Genomic DNA, 27,657 nt, shown 5'->3' on the forward strand with positions numbered 1-27,657 from the left:
ATTCTTACCCTTCCATCTGGAACTGAGGGATTTGTGATTTATAGTGATGCTTCTAAGAATGGGTTAGGATGTGTCTTAATGCAAAATGGAAAAGTTATAGCTTATGCTTCACGTCAACTCAAAGTTCATGAACAAAACTACCCTACCCATGACCTCGAACTTGCAGCTGTTGTTTTCGCTCTCAAAATTTGGAGACATTATTTGTATGGAGCGTCGTGTCAAATTTTCACTGACCATAAAAGTCTTAAGTATATTTTCACCCAGAAAGAACTCAACATGAGACAACGTAGGTGGTTAGAACTTCTTAAAGATTATGACCTTGATATTCAATACCATCCCGGAAAGGCTAACTTTGTTGCCGATGCATTAAGTCGGAAATCTCACCTAAACTCAATCCTAACTTTTTCTCGAGCCAACCAAGATGATCTGCAAAAGATGGAAATTGAGTTTATCAAGAAAGGAAGTGCTTGTTTGAATGTGTTGGTAATGAAGCCAACTTTGACTGATGAGATTAAGGAAGCGCAATGTAAAGACTCACAATTAGAAAGAATAAGGAGTGGAGTGGAAAATGGAAAGTCACTCGGCTTTGTCATTCAAGAAGATGGTACGTTAAGGTTTCAAGGAAGATTATGTGTGCCTAATGATGAGAAGTTGAAAAAGAGAATTTTAGAAGAAGCTCATAGTTCACCATATTCGATTCACCCTGGAGGAAAAAAGATGTATAAAGATTTGAGGCAAATGTATTGGTGGAGCAATATGAAGCAAGAAGTAGCAGATTCTGTGGCTAAATGTTTGACATGTCAGAGAATCAAGATCGAGCATCAAAGACCAGCAGGTTTGTTACAACCTCTGGATGTGCCAGAATGAAAATGGGATTCTGTGTCGATGGATTTTATCTTAGGCTTACCAAGGTCAACCAAGGGAATGAATTCTATTTGGGTTATTGTTGATCGATTAACAAAGTCAGCGCATTTCTTAGCAATGAAGAGCAATTCGAGCTTAGATCAACTTGCTGAACTATATGTGAACACTATTGTGCGATTGCATGGAGTGCCTAGTTCGATTGTTTCTGATCGTGATACGAGGTATCAATCAACCTATTGGAAAGAATTGCAGAAAGCTCTTGGGACGAAACTTAACTTCAGTACTGCATTCCATCCAACGACTGATGGACAAACAGAACGCACTAACCAAATTGTTGAGGATATGTTGAGAGCATGTGTTTTAGATTTTCAAGGAACTTGGGAAAAGTTTCTACCTATGGTTGAATTTTCGTACAACAATAGTTATCAGGCCACCATTGGTATGGCACCGTACGAAGCTCTTTATGGAAGGAAATGTCGAACACCGTTGTGTTGGAGTGATATTGATGAAGCACGTGTTACAAGACCTGAATTGATTCAAGAAACTACTGATAAGATTCGTTTAATCCAATCGAGAATGAAGGCAGCACAAAGTAGGCATAAGAGTTATGCAGACCAACGAAGAAGACCATTAGAATTTGAAGTTGGAGATCACGTGTTCTTGAAAATTTCACCAACAAAAGGAATAATGAGATTTGGTCAATCTGGGAAATTGAGCCCAAGATACATCGGGTCGTACGAGATATTGGAAAGGATAGGTGAAGTAGCATATCGGCTAGCTTTACCAACCGACTTGGAAAAGGTGCATAATGTGTTCCACGTGTCAATGTTAAGAAAATATGTTCCTGACCCAAGTCAAGTGATTACGCACGAACCCTTGTTATTGCGTACCGATCTTACATATGAGGAAAAACCAATTGAAATTCTTGAACGAAGAGAAAAGCGACTTAGAAGCAAAGTAATTCCAATGGTTAAAGTCTTGTGGGCCAATCACTTGACATCTGAAGCTACATGGGAAGTCGAAGCACAAATGAGATCGAAATATCCCCAGTTATTCGTTTAGAAACGATAAGATGTATGAATTTTAATATGTTATTTGAATGACTGTGTTATAATGTCATTTCCGCCATGTTTGTATAACGAATAGAACGATTAAGTATGACATGTATGATTTCTAAGAATGGCAAGTTCAACTGAGCTCCAGTTTCGAGGACGAAACTTTTTCTAAGGGGGTAAGAGTGTAATACCCCGAATTTTGAAAACTCGATTAATTATGCTTAAGTATTTTTATTTAGTTTAAAATCGTTTTAAATCCTAAATTCGAACTTTATTTTAATTAACGAAGTTTTATTTCGCTTGAATTTTTAAATATTGTTACACGAATTACTATTTATAGATTTTATAATTTAATTTCATATTTCCGAGCTTAATCTTAATATTTTCGGATTTTAGATAATTTCGAAACGTTCTTATCTTTATTCGAAAAACTAAACTTATTTTACAAAAGTTTTACGATTTATTTTTCAAGATTATATTAATCTCGTATTTTCGAGAATAATTACGTTTTAAATACTTCGTACGTTTTCGTTAACGACTTATTCGGAAAATAAATTCAATTACTTGCACGTTATAAATATTATTTTCGGGAAATGAATTTAGTCAAATTAATTATTTTAGTAATTAAATTCTGAAATTTCCCCCAAAAATTACTAAAATGCCCTTGCAACACAAAAGTCAGTTTTCTTCCCTCTCCTTCCTCACGCCATTTTCCATGGGAGTCAAAACTCCACTTTCTACTTGTCACCACCTCAAAGCAACTCAATCTACTTGTCATCACCCCAATACAACTCAAGCCTTACTCATCAAACCTACATGAATATGTGGAAATCTAGAACTAAAATAGCTCATCTTATTCATCAATTTCCTTGATTCAATCTCTTCTACTTGTCAATGCAATCAAGCTGAGTTGTTGCATCCATGAAGCCCCATGACAAATATAAATAGCTGCTCAATCATCTCAAATGAAACACAACTCAGATATCAATTTAGATTTCAATTTCAATTGCAAATTCAATTTTAATTTCAAATTTGGCACTCACCACCACCACCTACTGCCGCCACCACCACAACCACTTGCTGCCACCACCACGACGACAACCCACCACCACCCAGATCCCCCGAATTTTTAAAACTCGATTAATTATGCTTAAGTATTTTTATTTAGTTTAAAATCGTTTTAAATCCTAAATTCGAACTTTATTTTAATTAACGAAGTTTTATTTCGCTTGAATTTTTAAATATTGTTACACGAATTACTATTTATAGATTTTATAATTTAATTTCATATTTCCGAGCTTAATCTTAATATTTTCGAATTTTAGATAATTTCGAAACGTTCTTATCTTTATTCGAAAAACTAAACTTATTTTACAAAAGTTTTACGATTTATTTTTCAAGATTATATTAATCTCGTATTTTCGAGAATAATTACGTTTTAAATACTTCGTACGTTTTCGTCAACGACTTATTCGGAAAATAAATTCAATTACTTGCACGTTATAAATATTATTTTTGGGAAATTAATTTAGTCAAATTTATTATTTTAGTAATTAAACTTTTTCTAAGGGGGTAAGAGTGTAATAACCCGATTTTTTAAAACTCGATTAATTATGCTTAAGTATTTTTATTTAGTTTAAAATCGTTTTAAATCCTAAATTCGAACTTTATTTTAATTAACGAAGTTTTATTTCTCTTGAATTTTTAAATATTGTTACACGAATTACTATTTATAGATTTTATAATTTAATTTCATATCTCCGAGCTTAATCTTAATATTTTCGGATTTTAGATAATTTCGAAACGTTCTTATCTTTATTCGAAAAACTAAACTTATTTTACAAAAGTTTTACGATTTATTTTTCAAGATTATATTAATCTCGTATATTCGAGAATAATTACGTTTTAAATACTTCGTACGTTTTCGTTAGCGACTTATTCGGAAAATAAATTCAATTACTTGCACGTTATAAATATTATTTTCGGGAAATTAATTTAGTCAAATTTATTATTTTAGTAATTAAATTCCGAAATTTTGCCCAAAAATTACTAAAATGCCCTTGCAACACAAAAGTCAGTTTTCTTCCCTCTCCTTCTTCCTCACGCCATTTTCCATGGGAGTCAAAGCTCCACTTTCTACTTGTCACCACCTCAAAGCAACTCAATCTACTTGTCATCACACCAATACAACTCAAGCCTTACTCATCAAACCTACATGAATATGTGGAAATCTAGAACTAAAATAGCTCATCTTATTCATCAATTTCCTTGATTCAATCTCTTCCACTTGTCAATGCAATCAAGCTGAGTTGTTGCATCCATGAAGCCCCATGACAAATATAAATAGCTGCTCAATCATCTCAAATAAAACACAACTCAGATATCAATTTCAATTTCAAATTTGGCACTCACCACCACCACCTACTGCCGCCACCACCACCACCACTTGCTGCCACCACCACGACGACAACCCCCCACCACCCATACCTCCCAACACCCCCACGACCACCGCACACCCTTCGCCCAGCCTCCCCTGCCTCCACCTCCTCCGTGCCCATCTCCCTCTCCTCCACGCAGCCCCGCCACCACACCGCCACCCAGTGTATTGCGCCGCCCTTAAACCACCAGCACCAGCATATCGCTCCACCATACCGAGCCGCCACTCCCCTTCCTCCTCTCTCTGCTTCCTCCCTCGTCCTCCCTGCCGTTCCCCTGCCCCCCTCTGTTCTTTGTTGCGTGAAGATCAGAAACCAAGTTCCAACTTTGGAACTTTGGTTTTCTTATAAATCTCAAGTAAGCCCAAATTCTACTTAGGCCCAATTCTTCTTATTAAATTTCTGATTTTGCTATTTCAATCCAATGAGTGTTATTTTATGCAATTAAATTTAAGAATTATCTAGCATTATTATTATTTTCAAATTTAAAACTACTAACACATGTATTCCCTTAAAACTTGAATTTGATTATAAACTTTATTTAATTACTTTTTTTTTATTTATCTAATTAATTTATGAATTTATCAACTAAAAACTTATTTAGAAAACATTGATCTTACAATATTTATCGTTTTAATATTAATTCAATAATTTAATCTCTTGAAAGAATTCGGACTCGGAGCTCAGAAAGAACGAACCAAGGACAAAGCTTAAACGTAACGCGAAATTAAGGTAACGGCTATTGCTAGTACCCGCAATTCCCTTCTAAATGTGTTTATGAAATCATGACAATATGATTGAATTTATGATCTGAATGCTTTGACATGTTTTATTGAATTGCGGGAAATGAATTATGTTTTGATTGAATAATTTATTATAATATGATTTGATGGAATTAATCCTTATTTGATGATTGAATGAATTTCTTATAAAATGATATTATGATTGATTGAATTTCTTATAAAATGCTGTTTATAAGAAACCATGAAAAGAAAGGATGTTTGATCATATGATCCAAAGGAAATATGTTACTTCAACTGAAGTAAAAAGGCTAAAATGTAAAATTAAACGAAATATGATAAATGAAAGTGAAATACCTAGCCCGTTTGGCAGTATATGTTCACAGGTTACGATTCTCGGTCATGCATGTACCCATGGGGCATCCGCCCATTGAGCTAAGGCTCTCATGTTTTCGGGCCAAGGCCCCATGTTTATGGACAACGGTCCATCGTGGAAGACGTTCCACCATGTCATACTTGCCACGGCTAGCATGTGCACCCTAAAGCTATGAATGAATTAAATAAAGGACTTTATAAATGTTTTACATTATTCTATTCTCCCTGTGTTATTAAATTAAATAAATTGAAATGAATTTACGTTGCTAGAATAGTTCGTTACTGAGTCTTCGGCTCACCGTTTTTGTTTTCTGTTTTAGGTATTGCGGGGAACGATGGAGACGAGTAGTGGCGAGGAATTTCACTTGAATAATATTCACTTAGTCTATGCTTAATGTTTTAATAGTTTAATTAAAGATTCTTATTAAGTTATGTACTTTTATTTCGGTAATATAAAAGATTATTATATTAACGTTTTGGATTTAATAGCTTATGATTGATGGTTGCCTTGAAATTCCCAGGAGGGAGTTACGGCAGGTAATGCCCCGACCGAATTAGGTTAATTCCGCTGCTAATTATGCTTTAATAATTGAATTAGAGGTCGGGGTGTTACAGGTTATGTATTAGTCTATACGAGTAAATTTTTGTTGTTATGATTAAGGCTCTGTTCTGTTCGACTTATTTTGATTTAGACAAAATAAGTTCAGATAAGTTTAGCTAAGTTTAGAAAAAATAAGTTCGGGAAAATAAGTTTTTTTCAGACATTTTCTCACACAAATAAGTCTATTTCAGATAAAAATAAGTTTTTTTACAGATAAAATAAGTTCAGATAAGTTATGTTAAGTGCAAATAAGTTTAGTTAAGTTCAGATAATTAAGTTCAGGTAATATGAGTTCAGACAAAAGAAGTTGAATATAATGGAACATAACTATTCATTATTTGATTTGTGTTGGCCTATTTCGGCTCGAGATAGTTTTGGGTCATATGATTTAGGATAAGGGTCGTGTTCATTTCAGTTTCGAGTCATCCAATTTTGGTTAGAACTTTGGCTTTAAGTTCAGGTAATTTGGCCAGGATAAATATTTTCAGGCATAATCATAAGACATATATTAAAAACAAAATACCAAAATTTGCTCTTTAATATTCTTAACTCTTAGAGGATGTTTTGTATGGATTTTTTTTGGGTTGGAGACGGATTCATGTAACAGTTACCGTTACAGGATATTTGGTTAAATGTATTGAGTAACCATTACCATTACTTGGAGGTAACACACTCCTCCATTTTGTTACTGGTCAAAACCCAGAGGTAACAGTTAATGTTTCCTCTATAATAAATCTGCCTCCTTCTCTCCTTCTTTCTCTTCTATCCCCCCCTCTCTCTCCTTTGAGGTTACTTAGAAATTTGATTCGATCTCATACGTGATTCCAACGTTTCTACTCCTTTGAGGTTTTTCCACTTCTCGTCACAATAGCATTAGCTTGATGGGTCTCACCGGGGCTTACTCCTTGAGGGGGTAGAGAATCGGGAGTTCTTGAAGCATTAGAAGATGAAAATTGTGCAATTTGTGTTTCAAGCATTTTGTTATGGGTGGCCATGGAATCAAACTTTTGGTTGACTTAAGTCATGAATGTTTTCAACATTGTTCCAATATTGGACTCTTGGGGAGATGGAGCATTAAGGAGCAGTCTTTGAAAACCGGGAGGAGGATTTTTAAAGCTTTGTGGTGGAGGCGGTCTTTGAAATTGAGAATAAGAAGAAGATTGACCTTGGTAACTCCCTTTACTTTGGAAATGTGGTGGTGGTCTTTGGAAGTTTGAGGTTTGACCTTGATTTTAAAAATTTTGGGCATAGTTTTGATTCCTTGGACTCCCATAATAGTTTGAACTCCCACCCTCATAGTTGTTTTTATTTCGGCCATTCCCATGGTTTTGAAATTGATTTTGACCTTGGGTTTGATCATCCTTCCAACTAAACCTTGGGTTGTGCCTCCAACCGGATTTATAGGTGTTGGAATAGGGATCAAACCTTTGGTTGTTTGCATTATTGAAAGCATTAACTTGTTCTATGGGTTGGTCAAAGGGATAACAATATGAAGAAGGATGTTCAAATGAACCATAATAATCACAAGACAAAGCACAAAACATGACACTAGCTAGAAGGGGTAGGAGGACAAGAAGGGATAGAATTAGACCTTTGAAGTTGTGTGACGAGAGCATCAAACTTGGAGCTCAAGGCATGGATCGGCTCAAGGTCGTACCTTCCTCTTTTCTTGTCACCTTCTCTCCTATCATCATTCCAATTCAATCTTCACAATTTCGCACTATATCGTCGATGATGTCGAAAACCTCTTCTAAGATCTTCTTCATAATTGGCCCTCCGACTCCCGCATCTAGGGCCGTCCTAGAGGCCTTAGAGAGCCCGTGATAGAAACAATAGAGGAGCACCCCCATCTCTATGTTGTGATATGGGGCATTGACGAATAATCTCATTGAACCTCTCCTACAACTCTTAAAGGGTTTCATCGGCCCTTTCCTTGAATGCCATCATCTTGGAGCGGTAGTCCGCGGTTTGTGAGGGACTACTATATTTGTTGATGAACGCCTCCGTCACCTCATTCCAAGAGGTTAAGGAGTTTGCCTTGAGGTCATCGAGCCATTTCCTTGCGTTACCGATCAAGGAGAACTTGACAGGGCCATGCGTATATATTCTTGGGTTACCCCGTTGTGTTTAAATGTGGAGCAATAATCGACAAAAGTCTTTAGATGCTCCCTAGGACTCTCAAGTCTTGACTCGGTAAATTGGCTCCTTTGAACCATCCCAATAAGTGCGGGTCGTAACTCAAAGTCGGTGGCTTCTAAGGCCGGAAGTAAGATGTCACTTTTTGCCTCATAGGCCCGTGGGGCACCGTAACTCCTCAACTCATGGGCCATTACAAAAGTATCACTTGAACTACTCTTGAAGGATCAGAGGCTTTCCGTTTCTCCGTCCGTATCCTCTAACTCTTCGTCCTCAAAAGGAAATGAATTTTCCTCTTGATGGTTAATGATTGTAGATGCTCGTTGCAAGCTCCTTCACCTAGCTCTAAATGTCCTCTCGATTTCCGGGTCTTGAGGAATGAGAGGAGAGGTAGGAATCCTTGTCATGCACTCAAACAAACATTATCAATGACAATCAAAAGAAAAAGAAATAAAGCGATAAAATGAACTAGACTTAAACACCAAAAACTACTAAACTTAGCCGCAACTCCCCCGCAACGGTGCCAATTCGATAAAGGAAAAAACTAGGTCGTTGTTAGTCTTACACCTAAATCATACTAAATACCTAAACTAACCACTAGAAACAAGTAGAGTGGCAAGCAAGGGTCGATATCCTCAGAGAATTGCGGGTTTCGTAGCTAAAAGTGCTAACATAAGCTAGTTCGAAGCGGGGTTGTTTGTTGAAAAAGAGAATGCAAACTAAACAATTAAAAAGAGAAACAAGGATTAAAGACACCAAGGGATTGGGGGGTTCACCAAGTGGTACATGAAATAGGGGATGAACGGTTTTGGAATTAACTAGACTTGCAAAGACAAATTGAAAGTGGAATCGATCTTTAATAATCACAAGACAATGAATCATGCTCCCGCACTAACCCAAAGACTAGAGAGTCAATCAACATAAATCCATTTGAAATCATACGACGCAATGACTCACAATTCCTTGCCAAATCAATGCATCGCATTCCATTGACCAAGAAAAGTTACGTCTAACCAAGCAAGCAACGAGGAACCCCCCTAACTTATGCGTTTAATCGCAATCACTAATTATTTCTACCTTAAAACCCCCATACATGGAAACCCTACGCTACACCCAAACCCCTAGATAAGAGACTACTCACTCATGCAGTTAACCGCAAATTTCAACATGATATATTCAATAGGAGCATGCATTTCCAAGTAATCAAAGCAAAAATCTCTAACCAAATAGTCCAACCAAATAGTCTGGACTAATACTTCCTCCATTTCACAATAGTTGCAACACTTGTATTTTGCACTATTCACATAATCTACTTTGTTTATTTTTTATGATCTATACTCTAAGAAAAACATATTCATGTGTGATCTTGTTAGATTCGTCTTAATGTATATTTTGCGAAAATCAATTTTTTGTAATTTTTACTTATCGGTAATTGAATATATTAATTGCTCAAGATATGCATTGGCAAGCGTGAAAAGCAAAGTGTTGCAACTAAAAAGAATTGGAGGAAGTATAAGATTAGGAAAATCCAAGTAAACAAGAGAAATAGAATAGGAAATATAAAAGTGCCTATTTTTAGGTTTTTTGATTAATGAGGAAACAAAGAGACAAAATTAAGAAAAATCAGAAATTAATGACAATAAATGAAAATGAGAATTGAGAATTTTACAATGAAGCTTCAATCCAAGATTAGGGAGAATCCTAAGCACAAAATGAGCAATCAATGAACTTCCATACTTTCTCTCTCCAAAATAAATTTAGGTTGTTCTGTTCTAAACTAGGGTAAAAAGAAAAATTCTCAAAAAGGCTTTAAATAGTCCCGCAAAAAGATGCCAGTTGTAACACCCTAATAATTCCTTGCTTTTAAACCCCATTTTCCAACTTAAAATAAAGGAATTACTAAAGTATTATCGCCACCGTGATAACGGTTAAGGCTATTACCAGAATTACGCAGCGGAAATTAATGCAACTAACTTTCAAACCAACATAAATGATAATTATTGAGGCCTCCTCAAGTTGGAACCATAACGGCCCCAAAACCAAAGTATTAAAATTCAACAAACCCAAAACATGAATAAAGTATAATTTAAAAATAGTTTAAAGCACGAAAGAATGCAATTCTCTCAATCATCCCAAGCTACATGATTTCGATCGTACTTTGATCTACCAACCTGCTAAATTAATCTACTCCCCAACAATGCAAGTGCAAATGATGGATCATCATAGGGTCATTAAGGCGAAGACCATGACCAAAAGACACAAAGCACGTAGTCAGCAAAAGCTGAGTACTTACAAGGCTAGAGTGAAATAAAACTATAAACATGCATCACTCGCTAAGTACTAATCAACATGCAAAAGCCATTTAGTAATCAACAAGTAAATCATGAATACAAGACTCGACTCTTGACTCGACTCTTGACTCACAATTTAATTAGAATAAGCTTCGAACGGGCCAAAAGAATATTCCATAAAGGAAGGGTGTTGGGAGCCCACCAAACACCATAATAAATAATAAATATCGGAACATACCGACAGAATTCCAGCGCATAAATTAAATGAAACAACGTCTTGTATCATTAGTAGGAGATCAAGCTTTCCGGCAAGTCTCCCCCCATTGTTCATACTCAAGGTATATATATACGTTCCAAGAGTTTTGAAGCTTGTTCTGGTTGCACTTTACGTTTATTAATATTTTATTAAGGCGAACTCGAGACTCAACCAAACATACATTTAAATAAACAACAACCAAAACAATCTCATTTTAATCCTTTAGGACTTGTGATCAATAAATCAAGACGTATTGAAATTACTACCAAGTTCCTTCTCACAAAAGGTGAGATTCCACATCATGCCTGTTAACATGAGGGTTGTGCCCTTGCACGACAAAATCCTAATTCATTTCATATAAAATATTCCCAACTGAACCCTACATGTGCGGTGGCTTACGTGAGCTAAACCTTCACATGTGGTAAAATAAATAGTACAACGATGTACGAATAACTGGCTCAAAAGTATGCTAGACATCCCGTACAATAGCATAACAATAAATAATTCATCCCTTGCATGTGAAACAGACCATACATGCATAAATATTGAACAACATGATTGACAATGAAATACATACTCATAATAGTCCCAACATGCTTGTTCAACCAATAAATCAATAATTCCAATATAATAATCCACATGATCGTTCCCCAAAACAAATATGAATCCACCAAGGTCACATAATATAATTCACATCAATAACAATCATCTAATGTCCCTTGACAAATAATGTGGTCGCCCTAGACTTGTACGTACCTTGAATACCTAAGCGTAGGGGCCACTTTGCGAAACGATCACTCACTTAGAAATCACCTCCTATCATCAAAATAATGAAAATTTAATTATTTCCATGTTCATTAAATTTCCAGCAACTTTATAAAATATATGACCTTGTTAATAATTAGAATTCAATCATTTTTTAATAAAATAATCGTCTCAATTTGCAAAACTAATCCCTAGTATGAAAACATACTTTTTCCACCATTAAAATCAATAAAAATCAACACTTTAGACCTTTTTATAAATCTGAAAATATAATTGATTATCATAATTAAATTAGTCACCTAATTATGCTAATCAATTGACCCATTAGGTCTAGGTTAAAACCCTAACTTGAATTTCCCAATAAAACCAATTTAACATCATAAAAATCAATTCTTTATTACATAAACAAATCTGAAAATTCATACTTTAATAATTAAAATACGCCTCGTGAATCAAAACATATAAATCCTCAAAATACGGTGTTCATAACCGATTCCCAGCATTTTAATTATTCAAAACAATAATAATAATGTAATTTGAAATACGAAATTGAAATAAAATAGATCAAGGGAAATAGGATTATACCAATCCGGCCTATAGCACGAAACAACCACGAAATAATTGTGATTGGGAGAAATAATTGAACGAACGAAACAAAACAACACACACACACACACACTTCGTGTGTGCGCGCGCGGCAGAGGGGCGACGAGCAGGCACAACACGCGGGACGAGGGGCGACCAGCAAGGCATAGCGCACTGGGCGCGAGAGAGTGAGGGAGAGGGACGAGGCTGCTGTGCGCGCAACAAGAGAGAGAGAGAGAGCAGTGGGCTGGCTCGCACTAGGCGCGAGCACGAGGCACACAGCAGCAAGCAGAGCAGCAGCGCAGGGCACTCGAGTGCGCGCTGCGGGCTGCGAGCAAGAGAGGGAGTGGGCGAGAGTGTGGGCAGCGACGGGCGAGGGACACATCATGGCACGCACACGAGAGCACGACGAGTGCTCGTGTGCTTGTGCGTGTGAGGGTGAGCCGACACAAAGAGGAGAGGAGAGGAAGAGTGTGGGGTAAGAAAAGAGGAAAGGCTTTAATGAAAAACAAGGGGATCATTTAATGAGGAGAGTCCTATATATAGGCTCTCATATCCCTAGTGGGCTAGGCTTGGAAATTTGACATTGGGTTTTAGCAGTTAAATGATTGGGCTAGCCTTAAGCTTAGAATTAAATTCTTTTGATTGGGCTTGATTAATAAAACGAGTTGGACTTTTCATTTAAAAATCCAAACCCTTAAAATTACTTGCGACCCATTAAATTTCCCTACTCAAAAATTAAATTCGTTTCGTAATGAATTAAAATAATAAATATTTAATTAATTAAAATACATTTAAATAATATTTAAATGCGAAATAAATTTTAAAAATCATAAAATGCTTTATAAATATAATAAAATATATTTATAATTATTATAAAAATACGAGGTATTACACCAGCGCTGACAGCAGGTTCTCCCGAACCATATAGGAGTCCGGCCAGACTTTGGGGGTAGGTTCGGCCGAACCTAATAAGGGTTCGACCGAACATCAGCAAGATCAGGAACTTCTCCAACTATGGGGTTCGACCGAACTTTTAGGCATGTTCGCCCGGACCTAATGGAGTTCGGCCGAACCTTCAGCTTAGTTCGGCCGAAACTTTGGGCTTCTTTGCTACACAGATTCTGCTTTGGTTCGGCCCAACACTTCATAGGTTTGGCCGAACATCTTAAGCTCTTGACTTCATGACTCTTTTTTTCACTTTGACTTTTCCTTGGGATGATGTTGACTTCCGCTGACTTTTCCGTCCACTTTACCTATTTTCCTACACAATAACACACCCGTGAAAAGCAAAAGCTTGCCAACAAATGAGAAAAACAAGGGAAAAGCACGGTAATTGGGAAAAACCGAGTCAACTAAGCAAGGAAAGGCAAAGGGGACTAAAACAAGCACAAAGGTGGAAGAAAACAAACAAAATCAAGAATAAAAAAGAGGCAAAGTACTACCCTAAGAGTGACATAAATGCCACTCATCAAGCGTATACACTCTCCTCCGCCTCATTTTCAAGATCCACATTAATAGTAGAACATGGAGCCTTTCTACCCTCCGAGGAAATTCTTAGGCTCTTCCTCTTGTTCCTCACTCTCTCTGGCTCAGGCTCTTCCTCAACCTCCTGTTCCTCCTTCTCACCTTTGGCAGGTGCTTTGATGAACTTCATCACACCATTTACAACATGAAGATGTAGGGTGGAAAGAAAGAGTGGAATCACACAAGACATTTTCTGCCTTGTGAGGAACTGAACCATATTGGTCAATGTTGATGTCAAAGATTTGAAAAACAGTGGTGAGCTAGGATCCATATTCCACATTATATTTTGGGATTTAATTTTTTAGGTGGGATATCATGAGGGTTTGAAAGTTAATGGGAATTTTCTTTTGGAGGCAATATATGAGGGTTGCATCGAGAAGATTGACCTCATTCCACTTTTGAAGACGAGGCACAATCCCTCGACGAGCAAGATTAAACAACAGTTTTCCTAGAGGACTAAGATAATTGTGGCTTGTGAGGGTAACATAACTTGTGCCACCTATAAACTCAATTACTTCATTAGTTCCTCCTTCCACAGGAACTTCCACCTTACCCTTAAAGTAAGTGTTGTACCCCTCGTAAGGACACTCAAATAATTTCCCCAAATATTTAGAATTAAACTCGATTTCTACCCCAGCTACAAGACTCTTAACAACTCCTTTTACACACGAGAAGTTTTCCACAAATTCCTTCATTAATTCTGGACACGTTAATTTATTTGCATGTGTTCTCCATAGATTAACCCAATTATGAAATTCAATTAGGTCAAGAAATTCAGAAAAATTAATCGATTTGCACCAATCAATGTCGATGCAGCAACCCATTAGATATTTAGAGGCGGCATTCTCCAGTTCCTTCTACCTTAGTTCCCCCTTTGTAACACCCCACATTTTCAAAATATTATTAAAACTAATTATTATTATTAGCGTAAAAACGTCAAATTTTAATTTGTGAAACATATTATTAGCATATTAATTTTACGATTATCATTTATGAATTAAATTTTTTGATTTTATGGTTTTCGAAACTAATTTTTGATATCATTTTGACTAATATATCATTAAACAAAGCCCAAAGTATAAGCCCATTTAACCAATCTAAAAATCAGCTATAGATTGTCAAATTAAGAAACCACCCATTTGTCAACAACCAGAAGAACCAAAGTCTTCTTCTTCCTCTTAGTTGTCGTATGCACCTGCATACTTGGCAAACATGGAGCTCGCCAGACAATCTAACTTTTGACTCATCCTTCACCAATTCAAGCAAACGCATAACCCATAAAAGCCATTGTATACTACTAGTTTTGCCCATTGGTTCTCCATCTCCTCTCTAAGCTCATTGTTTCCCGACAAAACCACCAACAATAGCTCATGTGTGACGTTTTTGTATCCCTCTTGAGCTCTATAAATAACTTACTGATTCACCAATTCAATTCACAAACAAGACAACCATCTTATTCCAGTTTTCACCATTAAAAATGGTGAAGTTTTCTTTCCTTATTAATTCCTCTAATTTGATCTCGAACCACCACCACCACCACCATCGCAGCCGTCCCTTCCTCGGCCTCAATTACCACCGGAAACCGCCAACTAGAAACACCAATTAATTTGAGACCACTAAATTTTCCGTCTTTCCCTTTTTTTCATCTCGGTCTTTATCACATTTTACCCCAGCCTTTCTCTCTCTTCTCGGTGCACCTCCGCCCCAGCCAACAACCACCAGTGCCTCCCTTCTATTGGTGTTCTTCTACCGCTGCTCACCGTCGTTCGTGGGCCATACCCAGTTGCCGCCCCTCTTCCTCCTTCCTCTCCTGATCTCCTATGCTTTTTCTTCTGTTCGTGAAGACCAAAATTGGTCTTTGAAACCAATTTTTCCCGTTGGAGTAAATACGGAGTATAATACATGGTACTAATATCCAAAAGTCAACCATTCCTTTCCTTTCACCTTGGGTAAGTTTAATTTGTATAGAATATGCCGTATTGATTTTGGAAAATAATGCAATATTTTGTGAAAAGCCTTATTAAAAGCAATTCCACTTGCATGGACCCGGTCCACCATAAGATTACCATGGACCAGGGTAATTAGGTAATTTTAACAGTGAGTAAATTATAGAAACTGTAGGTTCTGTAAAGTAACTATATCTCTAGAATAATAACTATGAACATAATAATGATAAGAATAACTATTCTATCCAAAGAGTAACTATATCATATAGAAAAGTAATTTTAACTGTAAAACAATTACTACTATATATTCATTCTTGCAGACAAAAAGAGTAAATTATAGAAACTATAGGTTCTGTAAAGTAACTATATTTTCAGAATAGTAACTATGAAATAAATAATAATAATAATATAGTAATTTCGATGAGAACAATTATTCTATCCAAAGATTAACTATATTATATAGAAAAATAACTTTAGCTGTAAAACAATTACTATATTATAAAAATAAACAATATGATATAGATGGTTTAGAGGTCATATAGTAATTTTTTCTATTATATATCACATAATTACTGAAATATAAAAGAGTAACTATATCAAAAGTAACAGTAATTATAACTCTTGAACAATAATAAAGAAAACATTAACTACTTGGTTAGTTGTTTTAGCTACGACATTTTAATTCTTTGCATCTATTAAATAAACCATCTTAAACTCAAATGTTTTTTGAACTAAAAATACTAATCGACACGTCCACGTGGACCACGTCTTTTTTTTCCACCAACACATCATGTCCTTCCTCTACCACGTTCTTGGTTTCCATTGTTGTCAGGATTTTCTTCTTCTCCTCCTGCTTTTGTTTTCCTTGCAGAATTTATTCTTTGCACGATTTCAATTCTGGGTGCATCATCTTTGTATTTCTGAATCAATAATATTTAAACTAAGTTAATAATTTAACATTTAAATATGAAAAAATAACATAGTAACTATGTAAAACGTGTAGTTTCTATTATGCATCATATAGTAACTCTTACAATTAACGATGGTAAAATACTTGCAGAATTGCATATATAGTTATTGTTATTGTTATAGTCATATAGTTACTGTCAAAATAATATAGTCACTTTTATTAATAATAACATGGAGTACAAAGAAAGATCATAAAAAGAACATAATGATAAGATAATAACTATTAAAAATATATAGTTACTATTATACATGATATAGTAACTCTTAATATTAATGATAATCATATACGAGCAAGGTTGTAGATATAGTTATTGTTATGATCATATAGTTGTTGTGATCATAACATAGTAACTCTTATTACTAATAACATAGAAGAAAACAAAGAACATGAAAAGAACATTATAATATACATAAAAAACTATACCAAACATATAGTTACTATAATACAAGATATAATACCTATAAATATTATTGATGGTCATTTAGTCACAGAGTTGCAGACATAGTCGATGTGATAATAATATAGTAACTCTATCCATAATACAGTAACTATATCATTAAAAATATAGAATAACATAAAAACATGCACATAACATAATAAACTAACATAGTACCTATTTCAAAAATATAGTAACTATATAAAACGTACAATAACTATTAAAGAAAATAAACATATGGTAACAAGTCATGATAAAATAAACATAATATCTATTTCAAACATATAGTAACTATATAAATAATATAGTAACTATATAAATAATATAGTAACTATATAAATAATATAATAACTATTGAAGAAAATAAACATATGGTAACATATCATGATAAAATAAACATAGTACCTATTTCAAACATATAGTAACTAATATAATAATATAGTAACTATTGTACACATATAGTAACCATTATAATCACACAACAACTAGCTTAACATATAGTGACTATTATTATAATAAAGTAACTATTGTACAAATATAGTAACCATTATAATCATATACTATCTAAGAAGCAGACAAAAATATACTCGAAATAACATATTACATAATGTAATCGTATAGTAACTATTATTTATCAAAAAGTCACTATAAACTGTTCTTAACGTAGTAACTATCTTAAACACATAGTTATTGTTTTAAATTTATAATAACTTTCTAAAAAATATAGTAACTATTTTAAACACATAGTTACTGTTATAAAGTTATAGTAACTTTTTAAAAAATATAGTTACTCTAAAAACTACTACTAACATAAACACAATGAATATTCCAATGACTATTAAAAACATTATTTCGCAACTTAAATTAAAGGTAACTATATCATTTATATACTAACTATATGAAACACTAACCCTAATTTCACCCAAACAACAAACACTATTTCTACCTCTTGTGCTTTGATGCATCAATTCTTAAAGTTCACAGCCTTTGTCTCTTTTTTCTAAATTTAAGGCATTATTTCTTCTTATACAAATGATATTGTAAAGTATTTTTGGAGATTCGTCACTAGATAGTGCAACTTTAGGACCTGGAATAACATGTGATTGATACTTCGTATTATTTTCTTATACAAATATCAAATATATAGTAACTATATAAACCATATAGTAACTATATAAACCATATAGTGACTATTATTAAAATATAGTAACTATTGAACACATATAGTAACCATTATAATCATATAGTCACTATCTAAGAAGCGGACAAATACATACTCTAAATAACATAGTACATAATGTAATCGTATAGTAACTATTATTTATTAAAAAGTCACTATAAACTGTTCATAACATAATAACTATCTTAAACACATAGTTACTGTTTTAAACTTATAATAACTTTCTAAAAAATATAGCGACTATTTTAAACACATAGTTACTGTTTTAAAGTTATAGTAACTTTTAAAAAAAGTATAGTTACTCAAAAAACTACTACTAACATAAACACAACGAACATTCCAGTGACTATTAAAAACACTAATTCGCAACATAAATTAAAGGTGACTATATCATTTATATACTAACTATGTGAAACACTAACCCTAATTTCAACAAAACAACAAACATTTCGAATCACTCAACAAAATAATAACTATTGTACACATATAGTAACTGTTGTACACATATAGTAACCATTAAAATAATATAGTAACTATTGTACACATATAGTAACCATTAAAATTACATAGTACCTCTTTAAACCATATAGTTACTGTATTACTCATATAGTTACTATTTAAAATCGTGAAGTCACTGATCGAATTCGCGAAGTGAAAACGATACTTCGGTAAAACACAAACATTAATTTCTTCAAAACAACAAATATTTTCAATTTTAAATAAAAATAGACTTAAAATTCTTTAAAAAACAACAAAACGATGTGATCTCTAAAAATTATTGCGAAGATTTGTAGGCGAGCGCAAATTCTTCGATTCGATTTCGGCAACGACGAACCTCCTTCTTGATCTACTACTTCCTCCAATTTTTCCTCATCAAATAGATCCAATCATAAGAATTATAAGATAATTACGAAAAAAAATCGAACAAAACCTAGAAATTTGGGCTAAATTTTGAAAAGCAGAGAGAGAAAATGAAGAGAGAGAAAATGAAAGAGAATGAACAGAATGTAGATCTGAAATTTTGAAAAATAAAAAAGTTTAAAACGTATATAAAGTGGGTTAGACAAAAATCGCATTAAAACTCTTCAAAACACACAGTAACTCTTTAAAACACATAGTTACTGTAATACGCATATAGTTACTATTTAAAATTACAAAACAACTGTCACGTGACAGTTACATATGTTACCCATAAAAATTACTCCGTTGCCCTGGTCCACGCTAAGTTAGCATGGACCAGGTTTATATTAGTGTAAATATATTAAAAGGTAGGCATGTTTTTACTAATAAAATTAGGTAAGTTTTGATGCTGTTCATTACGTAATACAAGTACTACTCCTAATAGATTTTCCAAGTATATGACTATACATTCTAATAATAGAGAACATTATGTCTTAGTCAAAATATATTGATATAATTTTTAAACTTGTTTTTCCAAAATAAAATTATCCAAAAAGAGTATTTATAACATGTCCGTATAACTACTAATTTTGGTAATTTAATTGTATAAGTCCGGAGTTCAGGAAGAACGGTCCATCAAACGGGAAGTATAAAACTACGGTTGAGGTAACATCTATTGCTAACACCCACAATCCCCTTATGAAATGAGTTTTATAAGATTATAAAATATGTTTATAATGATGTGTTTTAATTGGATTGTGGGATATGAAATGTATTTATGAAGTGTGTTTTATGAATGATGATATTTAAATATGTTTATGAATGATTTTATAAGATGATGTTTATGAGTTATTAATAAGATACAAAACATGATAAATACAAGTGTAACCGGTTCTGGCAGTTAGTGGGGTTACTATTTCTAGGTCGTGCACGTACCGCCGTACCGCGGGACACCTAACAAGGGAGAGTGCTCCTTGAGGGTTACCGCAAGATAAAAAAAGAAACTAATTAGGTACGGGCGTATGTCCAACAAGGGAGAGTGCTCCTTGAGGAGTATCGCAAGGTGGGAGACGTCCCGCAAGGCTAACTTGTCAGTTACCAAGTAAAATGAAGGTTTTATGAAAGATAATGGGAACTACTAAAGTTTCAAGTTATAAATGATGTTTTATTATGATGCTTTGTGAAAGTGATTTACTATAGTATATTCTCCCTGTTTGCAAATTAAATAAAATGAATTGAAATGAGTTTACGTTGTTAGGGTAGTATGTTACTGGGCTTCGGCTCACGATGTTGCTTTTGTTTTAGGTACGAAGAAGATCATGGGATGCCTTAGAGTGAGGATAGCACCATCAAATTCACGATCGATGTTTAGTAAAGATAACTATGTCATTAGTAATAAAGGGATGTATTAATTAAACTCTAACTTTGATTTCATGATTTGAGTTAGATTTTAATATTTATCTTTAATCAATGTTAGGAATATTTATTAAAGTTCATTTAGATTTCGGTGTAAATATTAAAGAATTAATGGAAGTGAAGTATTGTAATAGCCCGATTTTAAGCAGGTTGTGTCGAAGCTTGGGTGGGATTCAAATGGAGCTTGATTGTATTTCAGGGATTCAAATTATGTGTTATATATTAAGGTTGTATTTATTTGTGAGATTAGTTTACGAAATGTTGTAAGTGTGATTGTGAGTTAAGGTTTATTATTTATTCAAGGATTATTCATTCGAGTTATTTAAGGTTATTTTGTGGGCCCATAACCCACAGGTCCAGGATCGTGCTTATTTAAGATTAAGGTTAATTATTCCGCTGCGTATTAAGAGTTAATTGTGATTATTAAGGGTTAAGTGTTCTTTATTAATGCTCAAAAGAGCGGGCAGTTACAAGTATAATTATTGTTACTCAATCACTAGTAGAAAAAACCCTTATTGCAGCGGGATTTTAGACCCCTGTTGCAGCGTACATCGTATGCTGCGACTGGGGGGCCTGCAACAAGTCTGAACTTGTTGCAGCGTACAATGTTCGCTGCTAAAAGTGGTTTTTTGCAGCGTACATATGTATGTACGCTGCAACAAGTGCCAAAAAATTGGCAAAAATTTGGACTTGTTGCAGCGTACATATATATGTACGCTGCAAAAGACTCAACTTTTTGCAGCTTACATTTATTTGTACGCTGCAACAAGTCTGGAATTTTGCGAAATTTTTTTCCCTTGTTGCAGCGTACAATATATATGTACGCTGCAACAAAGCACTTTTGGCGGGAAAATTCTAATTTTGTTTAGGGATACCTAGAGTGCCTTGCACCAAATATAGAAACCTGTCAAAACAATAATAGAATAACGCAACCTGTATAACAAATATAAAAACAACAACTGGAGTTTTGTATATATCCCAAAACCAAAGTGTACGTACCACATACAATTAAATATATGTATGTTCCAATTTCAACGAACGCATACATTTTAATATAAAAGATTGTTCTATAACATCTAAACCAACTCGATCAAGCGCTCATGCCAATAACAAATACTTGCTGGTAAAAAGCTTAGCCCATTGCTCACGAACCACATCAATTTCCTCACTAGCATAAGGCGCATTCCTCGGAGTATATACCTTTACAAAAATAAAAATAAAAATTAAGCATTAGATTAAATGCAAATTAAATGTCACATTTTTACATTCAAACAACTAATGACAATGTCCTAACAGTCTAGAATACGAATCAAAAGTAAGGAAAATGTCATTTTAGCAAATGTTGGTACTACGGGAAAACAGATCCAGCAAATGTTGGTGTTGTGAAATCTCTGTATGAAGACCTCAATCTTCAGGTATAATGAATGAAAAAATTATCCTAGAATAGCATGCACAGTAAGTGCTGATTGTTTTCTCCCTCATTTAACTTTTTTTTTGTTTTTGGTGTGATAATGATATGTTTATGGTAGGGGATCTTTGCTGAGTATGAGAATCTAACAGTCAGCATTGAGATTCATGCTGCTTTGTTTGTGATTATGAAAAAATAACGACAGTCCCACTTTGTGCTGACTGATCTAAATTGAGAAATGGGAAGTCTGGAAGCAAAGACAGACTATTATGATGATCTGGCTTAGGGTATTTAGAATATACCTTCTTTACTTGCATACGCCCATTTTTATCAGGATATACAACTGCAAATGACAATTTTGCATCTCGTCTTCTGGCAGCTGGAGATACTTCTTTCACCTGAAGATAATAACAACCAATATCACACACATGAAACCTGTGGATACGAGTGAGGGAAGACAGGAGATAAAAATGATGAATAATAATGCGGAGTTCAGGTTTGCAAACATACGAGATCAGTCATCTCTCTAAGTGTAGCATCCATCCAGGTATAAATTTGAACCTTGTCCTTGGGTTCTCCTTGCCTCTCACTGAAAAATCTTCTTGGGTATGGTGACCTCCAATCTAAAGAAGATGAGGAAATTAAATTTAAATTCAGCCAATCTGCAAAATAAACCTGTTTGACAAACCAGGAAATGCATACTAGATACAGAATCATTACAAAGCCATTATCATCTCATAATGACAGCACCAACATATTTTAAAGCATTAAAGAAATGGTCACTAAATAAGTGAAAAGACTGTAGTTTGATCTGCTAGCGCGCAAACGGATAGGAACCTTATGAGAATCATGGCAATCTAAAGAGCTAAAATGCTCACAGGCTAACCATAAGTTATTCAGCAAATGTGCTTTCTCAAAAACATCTTGAGCTAAAAAAGAATCAGTAACATAATGCTTCTTGTCTGATGGATGCTAAAAAAAAACAGAAAAGATGTGAAAAAGCACCTGCTGCCTATAGCTGCATGGTACTGAATAATGAGATGCTCTTCTTGTTCTGTAAAATCTTTATGCTTAAGGTCAGGCCTCAGGTAGTTAGTCCACCTAATCCTGCAACTCTTCCTACATCTAATCCTGAAATAAAAATTTTGTTACCAATTCATTTTGTTTGTAGCTGCATGGTACTGATGTTGTGATGTTTGGAAGGAGCTGGGGGAATTCAAGAAGACAGAGTTTGGTTATTGATGATGAAGAAGATGATGATGAAGTTGAGGGAGGTGCAGTTGTTGTAGAAAATGAAATATCTTGAATTTTAAAAATATATTACAACTTACCAATTCAGAGGTTGATGTATTGCAAAATGAGTTGAATTTGATTAAGGAAATGGACAGTAATTTTCATAGAAGTGAAAGCTTGAAGAACTCTGCTTTGCAGTCCGTCACGGAAGATTTAGAGGCAGCAAGGAAAGAATTAGAGGCTATCAAAGCATAAGGGTTTCAAGTTATGGGTAGTATGGATATAATAAGAATTGAGCTGAGTAACATGTCAAAGGAGAGGAGCAAAATTGAGAAAATGGAAGCAGAAACTGAAAATTTGTAAAGAAGCTGAACTCAAAACTTCTTAGAGAGAAAGACAAGTTGGAAGTTGCCAGGGCATCTGAGGAAAAGGCGAAATCAAAATTGGAGTATGATTATTTAATTAACTGGATGTGCGGCCGGAGCTCGAGAGATTGCTGACAAGAAAGTGTCAGCAGCTCATGCATGGGTAGAAGCATTAAAGGCCAGTGAGAGAGAGATCAACATAAAAACTGCACTAGTGGAGAGAAAAATTGGAGAACTGAAGCTAGAAGAAGTAAAGAGGATAGAAGAATCGAAAAACATGGCAGAATCGACAACAGAGGAGCTACAGCAAGAGAGACACCAAAAAAACAAGAGCTTTCAGGAAAAAAAACAAGAGACCATGAGTATACCTCAACACCAGTAAGTCAACCAAAGTTCTGGAGATCTCTCAACTCTCCTACTACAAGACGTATGAGCACTTCAACTTCTTTATCTGTGAAAAGGAGGAGAAATGCAATGCTCAAAGTTGCTTAATATTTTTCTAATGAACACACTGAGAATGACAAGGCAAACACTCACAATTAATCAGGTTCTCTTATATTTATTCCATAGAATCACATTCAACTGCTATGGGATATACAAACCTGCTTCTTCAGAGTGTATTTCTTTTTGGAGATTTTGTAGCCAATACAATGATTTAATAACAAAGTTCTACAGTTAATCTTTAGCAAACTTCAAAAGCAGTCTACTCGTACTTTAAAGCCGATTACAGTAGAAAGCATACCAATCAAAGTTGTACTATACTGCAAGCAGCAAGAGGTGATCAAGCTGACTCCAAACCGAGAATGACCTGTCAAGTCTTCAGGCCCATCACTCCAATTATCTTCATACGCTTTGCGCCAGATTCATGTTAATACGAATCTCAATTGCATACTGCGCTTTCTGAAATTGCACGGAGAAGTTTTATAGGTCAAAAACTGTAGAAAGAGAACACACCCAGGGAGAAAAGATGCAGCTCAGAGAGATAGAGAGGACCTCTATAACCGGAAGAGAGGCAAATGTCCTCTTTGCTTGAGCATTCTTCAAATAATGCGACTCATCTGCTATGACGACCTGCATAAACACAATAGTTCCTAAGACTTTTACCTTGATTTTTATTTGCAATTTCAAGTAAAACCCATCACTAAATTAAATTCACCAACCACATTTATCAACGAAGAAACAAAAACTAACAAAATTCAGTCAATTGCAAGAGTAGCAGCTAGATCTGTATTTTATCTATTTCCTCAAAAATATGTTTTTTCTTGCAGGCCAAGGCAAGAAAGGAGCCAAGAAATCAATACCAGGCATCCAGACCAACAGTGAGACAGAGTGTTGCATTTTGGGAACAGGGAGCAGGTCAGTGATCAGCCAACGAACCAGGTTTAGACAGACAAATATCTGTTCAAATCCAAATCAAATTTTCACAGACTGAATACAGAAAAGGGATAGTGAACCCTCCTAAGACACTAAATCAGAAAAATACAATTAAAGAAGCGAGCTAGAAAGTCTAAATAAAGCTCAATAAGAGAATCAAACAAACAACTTTTCTTGTGGAGATATCCTCTGGAAAATATCCACCACTAGGACTCTCAACTAAATTACACGTGACATAATGCTTCATATTTATATTTCTTAAGCCTATAACTAAGGCTATCTACGAAGTAATATCAAGCACCAATATCAACAACACTGGTACAATAAAAAGATCAAGAATTCAACCAGAAAAGAAAAAAAGAGATCAAGAATCAAGAATCAAATATGGCCATCATCTTTTGGAGGCTGAACTCTGAGTTAGATCCATTTTCAACTCAAAACTGAAACAATTCAAGAGCCTGCTGAATCTCACTGTAAGTTTCAGTTCAGTTTTTTCCCAATTTCAATTGTAGAGTTCCCAAAAATGTGAAATTAGTTTCCAGCAAAACAAAATCTGCATTGATACCAATAAAAGACCAAGCAGAATCAATGATGAGCTTCCAAATCTTCATTTGACTCATAAATGCAAGCTAAATTCTTGACAATACGGCTAAGTAAGTTGAAAGAAAAGACCACTAGCTAAATTTTCTAAACAAAATTACACTCTTAATAAAGCAGCACTCACCTGAAATTTTCTAAACAAAATTACAGTCTAAATGACCAAGGTCAAAATCAAGCAACCTCCTCATTCACTTTTTATCTCAAGAAAACTAATTAAGGAACTTGACAATCGGATTGGTCTTTGCGTATTTTTACTGAACCCAAATGGTCATTTCACAAAGTAACATAGTTTAACCCAGATCAAAGTAGCAATTTCCGGACAACAAATAGAGAAGCACGGAAAACTGATAGAAATAGCTTATATGGTGTTGTACATAAAAAAGGACAAGTCCCAGCACCAGTTCCAAACTACACAAACTCCCATTTTAACCCAACTACAAATTGCAAATTGCAGCTAATTCAAGGAAGTCAACTCCTAGTAAAATTGGCATTGCAATAGCTAAAATGTATAAAAAATTAAAAACAGTACCCAAATTGCCAAACAAAGAACACCAACAATTATATAATCTGATTATGTCAATCTCTATCAGGTTATCCAACTATGAAAATCTGCTTAATTCAACGTATGTGTTAAAATACTTACAAATTTGCAAAATTAAGGAGAAAATTCAACAAACACTAACAAAGCAGAATCATGAGCCGTAAGTTGCAAATCAAAATAGTAAAGAAAAAATCGAAAATCAATGAAAGCCTAGTCATAACACAAGTTTGACAATCTACAACATAAAACCTAAACCTCAAAATCACAAAAGCAGAAAATCAAACGAATAACACCGAATCAACAAGGACAGAAGAAAATCACCATAATAGGATGACATACTTTAGTTTGAAGAAGCTCTTTAATATCTTCCCTAGATTATTTTTAGACAATATCAATGATATTCATGCACGTATTATCAAACCTAGATGAAAACATTTGATGATGCATACATAAAAACATTTTTTTAGGAGAAAAAGGAATCATGAAGGACAGATTTCCTCAAAGACCACAACTTCTCTCAAAGTAGCCCTTCAAAAATCACATTTCAATAGTACAATGCAATTAACAACAGTCAACCCACCTCCCCTGCTCCACCCCACCACGACCGCCACCACCACCACCACCACCACCATTTTCTAATTCCAACACCACCCCATCTTTATCTATGAACAAACCCTAAAACCGAATTGAACAAACGAATTGAACAAACCCTAAAAACGAATTGAACAAACGAATTGAATCCTAAAAACGAATTGAACAAACGAATAGAACAAACCTTAAAACGAATTGAACAAACAAATTGAACAAAACCTAAAACGAAGCACAAAACTCAAAAAAACGAATTGAACAAAATGGCACCTGGAGAGGAGGCGAGAAAAGAGACCCACCGGCGACTGGCGAGGAGGCCAGAACCAACGACGACTCTATGAGGAAGCTCGATTGATGACGCAGGAATGGTTTTTTTTTTGAGGGGGCGACGCAGGGAAAGCTAAGGGAAGAAAAAGGGAGTTGAGCGCGAGAGCTGAAATTTTGAGATGCGTAATTGTTTTGAATTACTCCGTAGTATTCAACCAACATCGCAGCTTTTTTTTTTTTTTTTTTTTTAATCCGGGTTATTGCAGGGGGCTTTTAAATGTACGCTGCGATAAAAACGGGCTATTGCAGGGGGCTTTTAAAATGTACGCTGCAACAAACACTTTTGCAGGGAACAATTAAATTGTACGCTGCAACAACCATTTAAATGGTTTGACCCGCGTTGACCGACTGGTTGTTGAAGCGTATTAATACATGTACGCTGCAACAAGGGGGTTGCAACAGGGGTTTTTTCTACTAGTGAATAGTAGTCAGTAAATTTAAAAAGGTTATGTCGCCTTGTATTTCCCACGAGGGAGATACGGCAGTGACGCTCCGACTAAATTAGAGTTTCCGCTGCTAATTAAAGATAATTAACCTAATTAATGGTGTCTAGAAGTCGGGGCGTTACACCCTTAAACCCAACTTTCTCCTTCTTGGGAACTTTTCCCCCCTCAATTGTAGCATCATCTCGAGATTTTCTCTTCCTCGAGCTTTGTTGTTTGGGGATGGTACCTTCTCTCTGGGTAATTTGATTCCTTGATTTCGAGAATTAAGTGGTGGCCTTTTTTAGTTGTTCTTCAATT

The 27,657-nt window shown here is 34.8% G+C and overlaps 2 protein-coding genes across 3 annotated transcripts; both read right to left on the reverse strand.

Annotated features, from left to right (window-relative positions):
• Nucleotides 1-22,040: 22,040 nt before the first annotated feature.
• On the reverse strand, nt 22,041-22,508 carry LOC130470526 (histone deacetylase complex subunit SAP18-like). The gene is made up of 2 exons (XM_056840807.1): nt 22,397-22,508; nt 22,041-22,284 (listed from the first exon to the last, which is right to left on the reverse strand). The coding sequence occupies exons 1-2, from the start codon at nt 22,427-22,429 to the stop codon at nt 22,072-22,074; spliced, it is 246 nt and encodes an 81-aa protein (XP_056696785.1). The 5' UTR covers nt 22,430-22,508; the 3' UTR covers nt 22,041-22,071.
• A 1,242-nt stretch (nt 22,509-23,750) lies between these two features.
• On the reverse strand, nt 23,751-27,435 carry LOC130468943 (uncharacterized). 2 transcript variants are annotated; one of them, XR_008929320.1, is made up of 4 exons: nt 26,858-27,435; nt 24,478-24,555; nt 24,227-24,384; nt 23,751-23,935 (listed from the first exon to the last, which is right to left on the reverse strand). XR_008929320.1 is itself a non-coding variant. In XM_056837992.1 (3 exons), the coding sequence occupies exons 1-3, from the start codon at nt 27,074-27,076 to the stop codon at nt 24,328-24,330; spliced, it is 354 nt and encodes a 117-aa protein (XP_056693970.1). In that variant the 5' UTR covers nt 27,077-27,435; the 3' UTR covers nt 24,028-24,327. The 2 variants fall into 2 exon arrangements, 1 of the variants encoding a protein (XP_056693970.1); XM_056837992.1 differs by lacking the exon at nt 23,751-23,935 and having other exon boundaries at nt 24,028-24,384.
• Between the last annotated feature and the right edge of the window lie 222 nt (nt 27,436-27,657).

Source organism: Spinacia oleracea, chromosome 3 (assembly GCF_020520425.1).
Source record: "Spinacia oleracea cultivar Varoflay chromosome 3, BTI_SOV_V1, whole genome shotgun sequence".
In the NCBI taxonomy this organism is placed as follows: Eukaryota; Viridiplantae; Streptophyta; class Magnoliopsida; order Caryophyllales; family Amaranthaceae; genus Spinacia; species Spinacia oleracea.